We start from the raw sequence: 14,622 nt of genomic DNA on the forward strand, positions 1-14,622 counted from the left end.
AATGACCGTGGTAATATATATTAAAGAATTAAAAAGTGATTTCCAGATATTTGAATATATTATGAGTTCAAAGGGAAAATATTTGAAACTATAAACTGCAATTACTGCCATTTTATATGTATTTTATTATTATTATTTTATTGTTGTTGTCAGCCGAACAATATTTATGGATGTTCGGGTTGACATAAATACGTTTTTCCCCCACATAGTTCCTTCGTCCGTTAATCGTCCATTGGTCTGTTCTTTTAGTGGTCTTAGATTTAGGCAAATATCTGATTATATAAAGGTTGTTGACCGGATTACTGACGACGCGACTACCAATATATATATAAAAAGAACTACCAGCAAATAAATAATAAAATGAAATAAATTAATAATAAATTAATTAAAGGGCGGTGGTCCTGGCGATATGTGACTCATAGCAACATACACAATGCGTGTTAGTTTACATGAAATTCGAACGCGTCCTGCGCGACGACCGCCTCCCTTTCCATCCCTATTTTCTTTACGGCGGAAATAAAGTATATTCTATACGATTTAAAAATCTAATGTTTACATGTGAAGAATATGTCTTTGTGTGTGTGTGAAAAGAGAATCTAATGTACTATAGTTTCGTATTTTAGCTCTTTCCACTTTCTATTTTGAAATAAAGAAGTGGAGGATTTTTTTTTACAAATATTTTATTAACATGAATGTCCAACAATGATCGATCTACGTTCTTTTCCAATTTTTTTTCATTATGCAGTCGTCGTTAGCGTTCCTTATTTTTTTCTCTCCGCCCACAGCACTTCTCTGAAAATCGCCCAACCCTTTTTTCAAATGACACGTACGTTGGCAGCTCCTCGACTCATAGCTTGGCGTGGGCCTTGCGCGGGTGGGACGAGGTACTACAAGGCGTATTCGGCGTTATTTATTTCCTATGTTAGCAGCTACTATGAGTTTACTGTTCTCGACAGTTCGGTGTTGACGAGCGCCGCCGAGGGTGACACAGTGATCATTCATTGCAGACGAATTTACTCGCTTCCTCTTCCGGTAGGTCATAGAATGTTCTGGAAAAATCCATATTACTCAATGTGTTGGTGCTACTTCCTGTAATAGTTCCAACAAAATATCGATTGTTTTGATTGAAGAGTAAATTAATTTACATCTACTAAATATAATACGTACTATATGAGCTGGTCATTAGGTAATGATCGAACAATTGTGAAAAACAGTTTGTATTTTGTACATATAATAAATAAGCGGAGTGATATATACATAAACAATGTAGTTATTTGGTTAACCTCGTGAGAAGATTCTCGAAATCTCTTCATTAGTATATTTATTGAGTTGGAGTCAGCAGATACGTTAGTTTCGTCGACATTTCTTTCTGAACGTTTCGGCAGTTATCCAGTGAAACGAAAGGTAAGTTTATAAATTGCAACCACCATAGAACAGTTTTTAACAGAATTCCGGGCGCGTGATAGCGTTCTTGTATGGACGTACACTTGTACTTGGTTCGCGGTCCCACACGTGTTCATACAGATTATTGAGGTAATTCTTTTTTGTTTCGCTTAATCGTGATCTGATCGGAGCAACTATTGTATAGTATTGTCTTTTTTTTTTCAATCATGTTGTGAAATCGAATAAAAATAGGTTTCTGATATAAGCGTCAGCGGAATTTTAAGTTTCTTTGCGATTCATTAGTTTATCCAGTGTAGCTGGCGTTCGCCAGTTTCGTTTCATTCACCTTTTATATCCTGGCAAACAAAAGAAGCGTCCACGATACATTAGAGTTGCGATAAAACTTAATGTTGGTCTTTTTAGAAATTTTGTCTGAGCATTTTTTTATTTGCTTTTATAATATGCGAGTAATGGTCAAAGTTTTGCACTACCACGTGGGCCATAATTAGAGATATGCTGTATTAAAAAAATTCTATTTCCTTAAACTGGCTGAAAAAATATTGGTTATGCAGTTAGGGTTGTTTCCAATGGACTATCTTTTAACAGGTAGCTTCTTTTACAATTGTGTTTACTGCTCTGTTTTGCAAGCAAAATGGCGATATTAATATTTCAAATTTTCACACTTGGCTATATTACCATAATCAGGTTCAAAACCACATGAACAAAATGATTTTTGAGAACATGGCTGATTTGTGTAAACATCGGTTGACTTGTGGGTATAGTAGAGTTATCGAAACAATTTTTTTTTGCATTGTTGAAGAGTGTACTACACTTGTGCTATACTGAGGCATGGAGCTAAAAAAAGGAGTGAACTCCCTTTGATGCTATTGTTACCATGACTTCTGCCGACTATTTGGTCAACAGATAACACTTGACGGGTTGATGGGGGATTACTGAACGTGAATATTTAATTAGTCATGATCAGACATTCTCGGATGAGTTCGGTCGTTATTACAAAGCAGGGTGAGGGACAAAAAAAAATTATAACGAAAAGATTTTACGAAAAAAATAGAATTTACCGTAGCTCAAATTTAACGTGTCGTTTATCCAAGGCACGTGTTGTCTATGAGGGCCCACACAGGAAGTAGGACAGATTAACAGAAATGAAAAACGTGATTGTGAATTTGGCTATGGGAGCTCGAACTTCAATTCAAGCTTGTTGGAAAGTACATGGAAAACACTTAATTTTATCGTCTGTGGCCAAGTATTTTATTTTAAAATCAATTTCTTGTGAGCAATGTTTTCGACATTACAAGAACCACATACATTGTAATAACTTGCTGAAAACCCGTCTGATTTCCACGACTCAAACGCAGACCTGTAGAACTGACGATACTCTTCCGTAATTATCGCTACGCGCATGTTCACCGACCGTTGACGTCAACTGCGCAGAACAAAAATGATCGTCACACCTCAGGAAGGCGGTGACGGCAGCCGGCAGAAGTCATCGACATGAAAGGCGCGTAAACACAAAAGAATAATCAGCTTAAAACAAAAGGTTCAAGTAGGATTAAAACCAGTGCAGTCTCCTTCTTTTTTAGCTCCATGACTAAGGCAACATTTCGGGGTGTTATTATAGAATGGGGATCCAGAGTAAACTAAAAAAATACAATATTGGGAAGAAATTAGTAAATGGACTTCTAGCTTTGTTTCAGAATGAAAGAATCTTGTAATAGTGGGTGCAACTCAACTATTTTTTTTCCCTTATTTTGTTGCAGATGCCTGAATTAACAGAGGTGCCGCAAGACACTGCACCAATGGAAGAAGAGGCTGAGCTTGAGACTTTTGCCTTCCAGGCTGAAATAGCCCAGCTGATGAGTTTGATAATTAATACTTTCTATTCTAACAAAGAAATCTTCTTGAGAGAATTAATTTCCAATTCTTCTGATGTAAGTATTAAGTAAGGATGTACATGCAGAGCAATCAAATGTAGTGCCAGAATGCATGAAAGTGACAGAAGCTATAATTGACATTTTATTCTCAGATTTTCAATTAAACGTTTGTGTCATCAATGCCAATCTGTACCAGCCATTGCTGAGAACACAAAGCATAGCATATACCCTTTACGCCATCTTGTATTAAATCACTTGCAAGTGATGTAAGATGGCCAATGTTGTGCACAGATCTCCAGGGAATCGTAGTAAAATCCAAATCTGGCAAGTAAACCTAGAGGGAATTGCAGTACATGACAACTTAGAGAAATCCCGAGGTGAAATGTCTGACAGTCTCCCATTGATGTTTTTAAGTGCCATTTCCCATAATACTGCATCATGATTTTCTACAGTCTGCACAGCGTAACTGATTTCAACAAACTGGCAACTATATGACCCTTAGTTTTTGCATCACATTTTGTGATTTTGTACTGGTATGGTCACTTTGCCCATTCATGCATTTGTGTCTAAAACAATATTTCGGAATACGAGATTTGGTCAGTTTATATTTGAGCAGAATATGGTTAAATGTTACTAACAAGTATAGACTTGGTTTTCCAAAAAATACATAGATTCAAGCAGGGATCTGTCCATACTAGTTGGCACTCTTACACAAGTCTGAAAACAGGGACTTGTGAATTGACCTCAGTATATTTCCAGCCATCTCAAACTTTGCATAAACGTAGGTTTGATGCAGATGGTTATATTTTTTGGGTTGGGTTCGAAACAGCAGACTAACTGCCATTATGTTTTAAAGAATGCATTTCTAAGTTTGTATATCAGACGTGCCTGGAGTGATCAATCTGTGTAATTTATTTTTTGACAGGCATTGGATAAAATCAGGTATGAAAGCTTGACCGATCCCACCAAGCTAGAGTCTGGAAAGGATCTGTTTATAAAACTAATACCCAACAAGGAGGAGAGAACGATAACTATCATTGATACTGGTATTGGTATGACAAAAGCAGATCTAGTCAACAATCTGGGTACAATTGCCAAGTCAGGAACCAAAGCTTTCATGGAAGCATTACAAGCTGGTGCTGATATTTCCATGATTGGTCAATTTGGTGTGGGTTTCTACTCTGCCTACTTGGTTGCTGACAAGGTTACTGTCACTTCTAAACACAATGATGATGAGCAGTACATCTGGGAGTCGTCGGCTGGTGGATCTTTTACTGTTAAACAAGACATGGGTATGTACAACACTAGTCTTATAGGGTCTAGTCTACATATAGATGTAGCTTTTGACATTGAAGGCAACAGAACAGAACAGAACCTGATCAGGGTTTATTTTGTCAAGTGTACAGACGTAATTGTTATACATGTGCACATCAACTTTTTCAAAAACCATGATAGGGTCAATTTCATTTAAAATTTGATAACTTGGTCACAACGATGGTTTTATTCTCAAACATTGACTGATTTTGCTGAAATTCAATATTGAGAACACAATGGATAGTATTTTTCGTGCAAATTTTGCTTAGGTATATTTAATGCAATTGAAATTGTATTATTTTACCAGTGATATTTAGATTAATACATGTAATATTTGAGGATTATGAATATTAGTTTTATGTAATTATGAGTCATTTTTGATGAATTGTTCCCACTTAAATGTTTGGCGGTATTTTTTTGTGCCATTAGTTCTCAATCCAAACGAATTTTCTTTATCTAGGTTTTCAATGGTAAAATAGTTGCAGTAGTTGAGCTTTGTTCCCATTTTAATTTCAAAATTTTTGAAATTATTGTCCCATTTTTTGATGCATTTGACATGCAAGCCAATTTTTTGATGAAATTTTTTCTATCTTTCCTCAAATATCAATTCAGTCAAATAGTTACAGGTACTGTCATTGACCATGTGCATGTTTGCAATGTATTGAATAATATAAATTTGCTGTTTGTGTACAACAGGTGAGCCAATTGGAAGAGGTACCAAAATTGTTCTATTTCTTAAGGAAGATCAGACAGAATATATTGAGGAAAAGAGAATGAAAGAAATTATCAAGAAACACAGCCAGTTTATTGGTTACCCAATCAGACTTCTTGTGGAAAAAGAAAGAGACAAAGAAATTAGTGATGATGAAGAGGAAGAAGAGAAAGATGAGAAAAAAGAAGAGGGAGATGACAAACCAAAGATAGAGGAATTGGGAGAGGATGAAGAAGCAGATAGTGAAAAGAAACCAGAAAAGAAAAAGAAAACTATCAAAGAAAAGTACACTGAAGATGAAGAATTGAACAAAACAAAACCAATTTGGACGCGAAATCCAGATGATATTAGTCAAGAAGAATATGGTGAATTCTACAAGAGTCTCACCAATGATTGGGAGGATCACTTAGCAGTAAAGGTAAAGTCAACATTTGTGCATTCAGCTGCATTTCAGACTATTAGTTTCTACTTGGTATTCTTCCTGTACAAAATGAACCAGACTCTGAATCAATTCTCATTGTCAAATGAGTTGATGGTGACAGTCCTGGTAGTACAATGGAAGTACATTATCATGCTTTACAGTGAAATACAGCCTTAGAGAACCTCTTTCTTAATGTTCCATTACTATGGCTTTAAACTGCATTGCAACAGATCAAACTAGTGCTTTAAACAGCAGCAGATATTTTAGTTCAAGCCTTGCTTATACACATCATTAACTTTATCCTTACAGCACTTCTCAGTTGAGGGCCAGCTTGAATTCCGTGCATTACTGTTTGTTCCCAAACGAGCACCATTTGATCTGTTTGAAAACAAAAAGAAGAAAAATAACATCAAGCTGTATGTGAGGCGCGTCTTTATCATGGATAATTGTGAAGATCTCATTCCTGAGTACCTGAGTGAGTAAAACCAATTTAAATATCAAAACACAGCTTTTGTCTGTAAGGTTTCTTGTTAGCTGGTCACGTAAATCTCGTCAGATTAAGGTAGCAACAAGGAGGGCGAAGTTATTCAGATAATGCAGTTTTATTTTATGCTGTTGCTTAAAAATCCAGAAGAAAAATGTGGTCATCGAACTACTTTTTGCACACACAAAAACGAGTCAAATGCCCAAAATACGTTTGGGTATGTACATGGGCTTTCTTCTAGCTGTCTCGATTTGAGAAATTCCGACCAATACTAAATTTTTATGAAATACTTCCTGTAGAAACTTCCAAAATTGCAAACAAGTTTTTCAGACTAGTGTTCTCCAAAAAAATATTTACAAGTCAATGGCTGGTGTCCGAATAATTATGCAATACTTAAATTTGATACTTTGGTGTAATTTTTAGGTTGAATACCTGCGAAAAATATTGCACGATTGTTATTAAATTTTGGTGATAACAACTGTTTTTATTAGTAAGCCAGTGTGTCCTGGGTAATATCCGACATGCCTGGACCAATTTTGTTCAAAGTTAGTGCAAAAAGACAACTGTTCACTTATGCTGCATTCATATTGTTTCGTTTTCAGATTTCATCAAAGGCGTAGTTGATTCTGAAGATCTGCCACTGAACATATCTCGAGAAATGTTGCAACAAAGTAAAATCTTGAAAGTTATTCGCAAAAATATTGTTAAGAAGTGCATGGAATTATTTGCTGATTTAGCAGAAGACAAGGACAACTTCAAGAAATTTTATGAGCAGTTCAGCAAGAACTTGAAAGTAAGTGAAAACAAGTGATTTTTCCAGATCTCTAGTTATACCATGGAAACAAGACCAAGGATACAAAACATAAATTTCTCTGACTCTTGCCTAGAATTTCACTTGTTAAATATCTTTTAATTTTTCACTTAACAAAGCCAAAGCTTATGCGGAAAGAATTTGTTCATTCACTGCATTTTCTTGTAGTCTAGTTTTGCATTAAAGTATGTTAGGTAAACATAGCAAGATTACTAGTTTTGAAACCTTGTAAATATCGCATACAAACATGCTTGGGTGATTTATGCACTATTGCATGTGAATTTTTAATCTCCAACATTTGAAATTGGGGCAAATGATTCAATAATTCTTGGGCCAACTTGTGTGGTGTTTTGTCATCCAGTAAGAATGTAGTTTTCTTTTTGCGGTTTGGCAGTTGCAAGTCCATATAATCAACAATTTTGAATTTATCTGCTCATTCAAATTGTGTTGTGCTTTTGTTTTAGCTCGGTATCCATGAAGATTCTACAAACAGAAACAAGCTGGCTGACATGATGAGGTTTTACAGTTCTCAGTCAGGAGATGAGCTGACATCTTTGAAAGACTATTGTACACGTATGAAGGAAAACCAAACACACATTTATTATATTACTGGTGAGAGCAGAGATCAAGTTGCTAATTCTGCATTTGTAGAGCGTCTTCGCAAGCGTGGTTATGAAGTATTGTACATGGTGGAGCCAATTGATGAGTACTGTGTGCAGCAACTTAAAGAATATGATGGCAAGACCCTCACATCAGTCACTAAAGAGGGACTAGAGCTACCAGAAGATGAGGATGAAAAGAAAAAGGCTGAGGAGGATAAAGCTAAATTTGAAAACTTGTGTAAAATCATCAAGGATATTCTTGACAAAAAAGTTGAAAAGGTAATATATTTTTTTAATAACTAGACAGTTCAGTGTTAACTTCACACTGATTGAAAACTTCTTAGATATTTGGTGGGTGGTTTTATTATTTAGCTATAAGACTATGCATTTGTTTGTCTTTTCTCAAGTATTTGATGACATTGTTCTATTCCCAGGTTGTTGTATCCAGCAGATTGGTGACATCCCCGTGTTGTATTGTGACGAGTCAATTTGGTTGGACTGCCAACATGGAACGTATTATGAAAGCACAAGCACTACGTGACAATAGCACCATGGGATACATGGCAGCAAAGAAACACCTAGAAATTAACCCAGACCACTCGATTATGGAGACATTAAGACAAAAAGCTGATGCTGATAAAAATGACAAATCAGTTAAAGATCTGGTAATGTTGCTGTACGAGACTGCTTTGTTGTCTTCAGGATTCTCATTGGAAGAGCCACAAACGCATGCTGGACGTATTCACAGGATGATCAAACTTGGACTTGGTAAGTTTTGACATTCATTCTGGGGTGTGATGTTGGTGTACTTTGTTTATGCTAATTCAAGCTGATTATAATTTAATAATTTATCATTGTCATATTTGGTGCAATTTTTTTGCCCAAAATCTCAATCAAAGTCCAATTTGAAAACTGTTCTCCCTCTTGCTGTTAGTTTTCACTGAACTGTTAGTCTTGCAGGTGTAGTCCTGCAATGTCACATGTCTATCAGCCAGACATGTACAGGGTTCTCCACGAGGGGTTTTTACAGGGCGCCGCGCCCTGTTATCTGAAATTGGCGCCCTGTTTAAATTGTCAGCGCCCTGTTATATTTCCTGTGCGCCCTGCATGGTCCCAGACAAAGAATTGTTTACAAAACGGGCCAACACTCATTGTCTTCCGAAGATGATTCATCGTGCTCAGGGTAACTGGTTCATTGTTTTAAGGTGCAACTGAAAATTCCGGTTTGTTATCGTAGCAGGTCACCGTGAGGTGATAACACCACCAAACAAAAAGTTACAAGTTTTTTTCAACACGATTAAAAATGAACATGTGGCCTAGAAAAGTTCATTACCGTACCCATATTTTTACTGCCAGGGTGACGTCAAATATATAAAATCGTTATCGGTAAAACCATTCGCTAAACCATAAGGTCTATGGTTAAAACCAAGTTCACGCCGTGACTAGGTAGCAGCAACATCGTCACCGCCGAGTGGAACAAACGACCAGCGCAGCCGACGTACCATCACAGACATTGCTGATCACCAAGAAGTCCACACGAATGCTTGCTTGAACATGTAAATGTTTATATTTAAATGTCACTATTTAAAGTTGAATTTTCTTTAAATCACGATTTAAAAACCCCATTAAAACGGCCATGCTTTCAACTCGCATCATAAGTGGAGGAAATAAATTTACTTGTGTTCTTTTGGAACAAATATTCTGATTGGTTGTTTTTCGCGTCAATGCGTGGCTTTGGCCAATCAAAAGCATTGTTACATAGTATCAGGGTGCACACAGTAAAATGAACTGTTTCCGGGTCATAGCTGTTTTCAATGAAGCAGACATCAACAAACTTTCGATTTCGAATGAAAATTATTCTTTTAAGTATGTATTTTGTTTTTTTTATACCTAATTCTATTATTTTTGATAGTAACTGTTAACTGCAGATCGAAAATCTTCTATTGTGTACATTTTATTTCGTTTGATCACCTTGGTTTTTGGTGCCATTCATGCAAGTTTATTAATAAACCAATTACGAACGTTTGTGTGACATACATTTTATTTTGCTTCGTCCAAATAAATATAAATCATAAATATAAATTTTTGCTAAAAATTAAATAAAGCATGTATGTATCTATTTGGGAAAATAAATTAACAAACTTGTTACGTTATTTTCTGGACGTGATCATTACTTGTAAACAACTGATGTCGCCGCTTGAGGAATCGTGCAGCTAAAATCAGCTGATTGTACGTGCTGACGTTTACTTAATAATAGCTCTTCAAAATTCCTATTCATTTTGTAATAATAAATATATATTATGCATATGTAATAATATATGTAGATTAATAGATTTTTTAGTTTCCATCCTTGCCAATGATGCACGTTACAAATGTGCCACGCCCACTTCACATTGGCGCGCCCTGTTTAATTTTCAAACCGTGGAGAACCCTGATGTAATATAGGTGTAGGTGGAAAGTGTTCCTTTATGGAAACATTGCCTAGAAAGTTAACAATTCATAGACCACCTTATGCAACATAATTCAGAAATATCAGCAGGGCTAATTTAGTTGTAATTTGAATTTGAGCTAGATCAATGTCATGATAATCAGCCTTGATTTTTAATGTGTCGGCAAAATGAATCTAATGTTGATAAATTGTCAATCTTGTTGCAGGTATTGATGAAGATGACGCTATTGTAACGGAACCAGTCGCTGCTGAAGAGATGCCACCATTGGAAGGGGATGACGAAGATGCTTCAAGAATGGAAGAAGTTGATTAAAATATCTGTAGTTTTCATATACAAGATGTAGTCTTACTTCTTACAGTGATTTCATATTATTCATTTTATGCATTCCTATAACGTGCAACTATTGAAAACTCGAGTAATGTTTACCTGTTACATTCTGCCAATGAATAGGAAATCTTGTAAATACAGACGATTGACCTACTTTTGACATGATAAATAAGATTGTGCCGTTATGTATCAGTATTTGTTGTGCCAAGTTTTGTTATTAAACCTCAAAATACCTTAATACTTGTGTGGTAGGTCAATGGGAATGCAAGGATGCTTCTTATAGACAAAGTACATTAAACAAATGTGTGAGCTATAACGCAAGATAGTTTGTGATTGGATGATGGAAACCACTTGTAAATAACTGCATCTCGATGTTGATTTCTTTTTTGCTAAAGCAAATTGATTGCCTGCTATTTTGGCTACATTAAGGGACGACGTCAAAAGATCGATGTCTGATAAAAAAAACTTGTTTGCTTTAGTTTGGGGGTGGGGGGTTTTGACCTAAAAAAGTTTCCATCCAACAAAAACGATTTTATTTTCTAATGAAATAAAAAATACTTGTAGTTCGTTTTTTTTTAAATCAATCATAGACAAAAATAACAGAAAATGAAAAAAAAAACTCCAAGACGAGAAAATGGTTTGGTCTGATGTGTGTAAGTTTCAGGGTATAGACCTAGAGCATGTGCAGAACCCAGAAAAGTAGTTTGCAATTCTTACAACCAACTGCTATGCCATACTACTGTCAGATTATAAATTTTTAGAACCCCGTTCGAACGCAGTCCGAAAACGGGGACTTATGTTTTGCCCGGTGTGCGTCCGTCCGTGATCACCTGTATCTCGAACATGCATGGACCGATTAAGTTCAAACTTCACTCATACATCACACATTATATGGGACATATGCACATGCATTTTTTTCATGATCCGATTAACGATAGCCGAATAGTGGCCATTTTAAGGCCGAAAATGCATCAAAATTGCACATTTTCACCATTCCGGACCCGGATCTCAGTTATGCATGGATGGATTTCATTCAAATTTGGTACATACATTAAACATAATAGGACCTTGATGCACGTCATTTTTTTTTTCGGATCAAGTTTGAAATAGCCGACTGGCGGCCATTTTGTTTTAAAGAATTCAGTTCTGGATCCGTATCCGAGACATGTCTGGATTGATCAAGTTCAAACTTCACACACACATGGTACATCATGTCACAAATAGATATGTGCATTTGTTTCATGATCTGCTTAACAATAGCGGAATGATGGCCATTTTAAGGCCGAAAATGCATCAAAATCACGTATTTTCACAATTCCAGAACCGGATCTCGGTCATGCATGGATGGATTTTGTTCAGATTTAGCACAATGTGTTGTACATATGCAGGTGCATTTCGGTCATGATCTGCTTTGAATGTATATGTCACTCAAATATGAACGGAACGGGGACGTGTCATTGACAATGACTTGTTATATAATGGGAATGTGGTCAGACGCCGTGATCAATATTTATCAATTAAGTTTCAGAGGGGGGGGTTGGAATTAAGTTTTCCTTATCAGACATCGGTCTTTTGAAGTCTTCCCTAACTAACCTTGAATGTTAAAGAATTTGATTGCTTGGTATCTGCATAATTTGTTGAGGTATAGATGCCTGAGAGTGCAAGTTTGTCATAAACCCTAGTTTTTGCAGGGATAACACGAGTTGTTATTCAAACTAAATGTCAACCAAATCTTCGTGCAGTGTTGCTGGCTCTAGTATTTTTGAAAATTGATTAAAATGTGTCTAAACAGAAGTTCATAAACAAATGCAACGGTCTGTTTCTAAATAGCAATTGAATGCTGCTTAGCTCGAAAGATCAAATAGAAACTTGCAAGAATTTAGTGTCTTGAGTATACAAGTATATTAAAATTGAGCTGTAATAACAATTTGGATGTAAAGTGAGCAGTAACATTTGAACTGATTAAGAGAACCAGTACAGTACTATACTATTAACATCTGTTACTTGGATAGCAATGTTTTTATGGGGGGGGGGGGGGGGGGGGAGTGCAAAAAAAAAGGACTTTACTCAACATCTTATCAGACGTGCATTCCAGGCATGTTGTATCTTGCAAACTATACAAGTGAAATATCATTTACAATTATAATTTATAAAATAAATAATAAACAACCAAAAAGGTGATCATGTTATCTCTAATTGACATGCAGGTAACAGACTTTGAAAGTTGTCACTTTTTTGTTTTACAAAAAGAAATTGTTCTTTTAGTGCTTTTAGCTAACCTAACCGCTAAAGAATCCAGACTGGACGCATCTGCGGGCATTTGACTGCAATTATTCATGATGTGGGTGTATGAAAGTAAACATGACTGTTTAAAGGTTGACTCGATCGCAGAGATGGATACTTTAACTTTTTAAGTGCGAAGGCGATACTTTCATCCATCTTTACTGAAAACAAGTCGATTTAAATGTCCAATGTATATAAGTAGTCTTTCAAAATCGCCGGGACCTCAGAACGGAAATGTCCTGGACATTAACATAGACAAGATATGACACAACGTTACAGCGGCACTCTGATTCGTTGTTAATGCTCGTCAACAACTTTTAATTAGCAAAATCTTCAGGATGATTTCGCTTCGGTCTCAATCCAACGCAGTGGGTCGCCTGGACATGCGTCCAGTCAGGATTTCTTTCGCAGTCGGGCTAGTTTTGGCAATCACGTTAAAAAGGCTAAACTGATTGTATTTTTTTTGTCAAACAAAAAAGAAGTCTTGACTTTGCCAGGCTAATAACACCACTGAAATCTAGTGACCATATTTCAGTTTGATATTAGACCCAAAGCGTATACAATACGTGTAAAATGCATTGTTTAACATGAAACTTGAACACTAGCTGCAAGAAGATTGTTTAAAAAGTATACAATCGCCTATTCCATTAAGTTAGCCATGAGATGTGTAATGCCACTAAAATAACAGTATGGCCAATATTCGGAAATAGTTTATTTAGTTCGAAGCATAAAGATGAAAATGCCAACATCACTTCAAGTATGTCCAGCCAGTTATCGATTAGTTCTAGTGAGCCATCTATTTTATGTACACCACTCTTTATAGGCTAACATTCCCCAATAACTTGTACAATAAATTATATCTGTAACAAAGTATATGTTATGAATTTAATGCACATTCAAAAATAATCTATTAACTATGCTGTATATTAATTTAGAATGGCTGACATGCATATTAAGCAGTGTGTCAATCTTTTTTGTATCAAAAGCTATTAGTTTTATGCTATTAATTAGATAAACATTGAATTCCTGAATGAACATAGTCATTACTTTTATGTCATGTGCTTACCCGGTAGTAGAGATCAGACTGCCATATCACATAAAATAAGTGTGACAGAATTTGACACCTTTCCACACTTAAAAACGATTCAATGCAATAGCACAAAATGTTTGATGTCATGGTTATTATATGTTATTAATATTTGTATTAGGAAATATTTGTTTTTGGAAGTTTTGCAAATGCCAAACAAATGTGGTGATAGTTAAAAAATATACCGAATCACAAGTATGTAACAAAAAACAAAATAATACTGTAAAACATGTCTTTTTTTTAGCTAGCATGTTATTTTAGCTAAACTGTAATTTCACTAATTCAAGATGTCACTTATTTAAAATAAAGTGTATTTTCACAATGAAATTGTTGACACTTTAGCTAAATTATGATTCAGTTAATTCATGCATCTAGCTATTTAAACATGTTTTATGAAAGAGCTCGGAAAATGTAAGAAAATGCAATTCACAGCTTTTTGTCTCCCATGTGCAAAGCACAAAATGGGAGTCTTTGCAGTTAGTGTGTCTGTATATGTGTGTGTGTATGTGTGTCCGACTGTTCCACTGCTATCTCAAGAACCATACATCAGTTTTTGATGAAACTTGGTGCATAGATGCTCTGGGCCAATGCGCAGATTTGATTAGGTTTTGGTAAAAATCCATGCGCGTTAATTACCTAATTTGCATGATAATTAGCTAATTTTTAGCTGTTCTATGACTGTTCCACTGATATCTAAAGAACCACTCATTGGATTTTGATGAAACTTGGTACATAGATGCTCTGAACATGTGCGCAGATTTGATTAGTTTTTGGTAAAAATCCGTGTATATTAATTACCTAATTTGCATGATAATTAGCTGATTTTTAGCTGTTCCATGATTGTTCCACTGATATC

At 35.6% G+C, this 14,622-nt stretch overlaps 1 protein-coding gene across 1 annotated transcript; it reads left to right on the forward strand.

Moving 5' to 3' along the window:
- Window positions 1–1,334: 1,334 nt before the first annotated feature.
- Hsp90 (heat shock protein 90) lies at window positions 1,335–10,708 on the forward strand. Its single transcript, NM_001171232.1, is given in 9 exon segments — window positions 1,335–1,404; window positions 3,162–3,332; window positions 4,201–4,567; window positions 5,286–5,719; window positions 6,032–6,197; window positions 6,809–6,999; window positions 7,482–7,898; window positions 8,054–8,387; window positions 10,275–10,708. Coding segments are annotated over 8 exon segments (2,187 nt in total). The 5' UTR covers window positions 1,335–1,404; the 3' UTR covers window positions 10,382–10,708.
- Window positions 10,709–14,622: the final 3,914 nt, after the last annotated feature.

This window comes from Saccoglossus kowalevskii, chromosome 2, assembly GCF_978046115.1.
Source record: "Saccoglossus kowalevskii chromosome 2, keSacKowa6.1, whole genome shotgun sequence".
In the NCBI taxonomy this organism is placed as follows: Eukaryota; Metazoa; Hemichordata; class Enteropneusta; family Harrimaniidae; genus Saccoglossus; species Saccoglossus kowalevskii.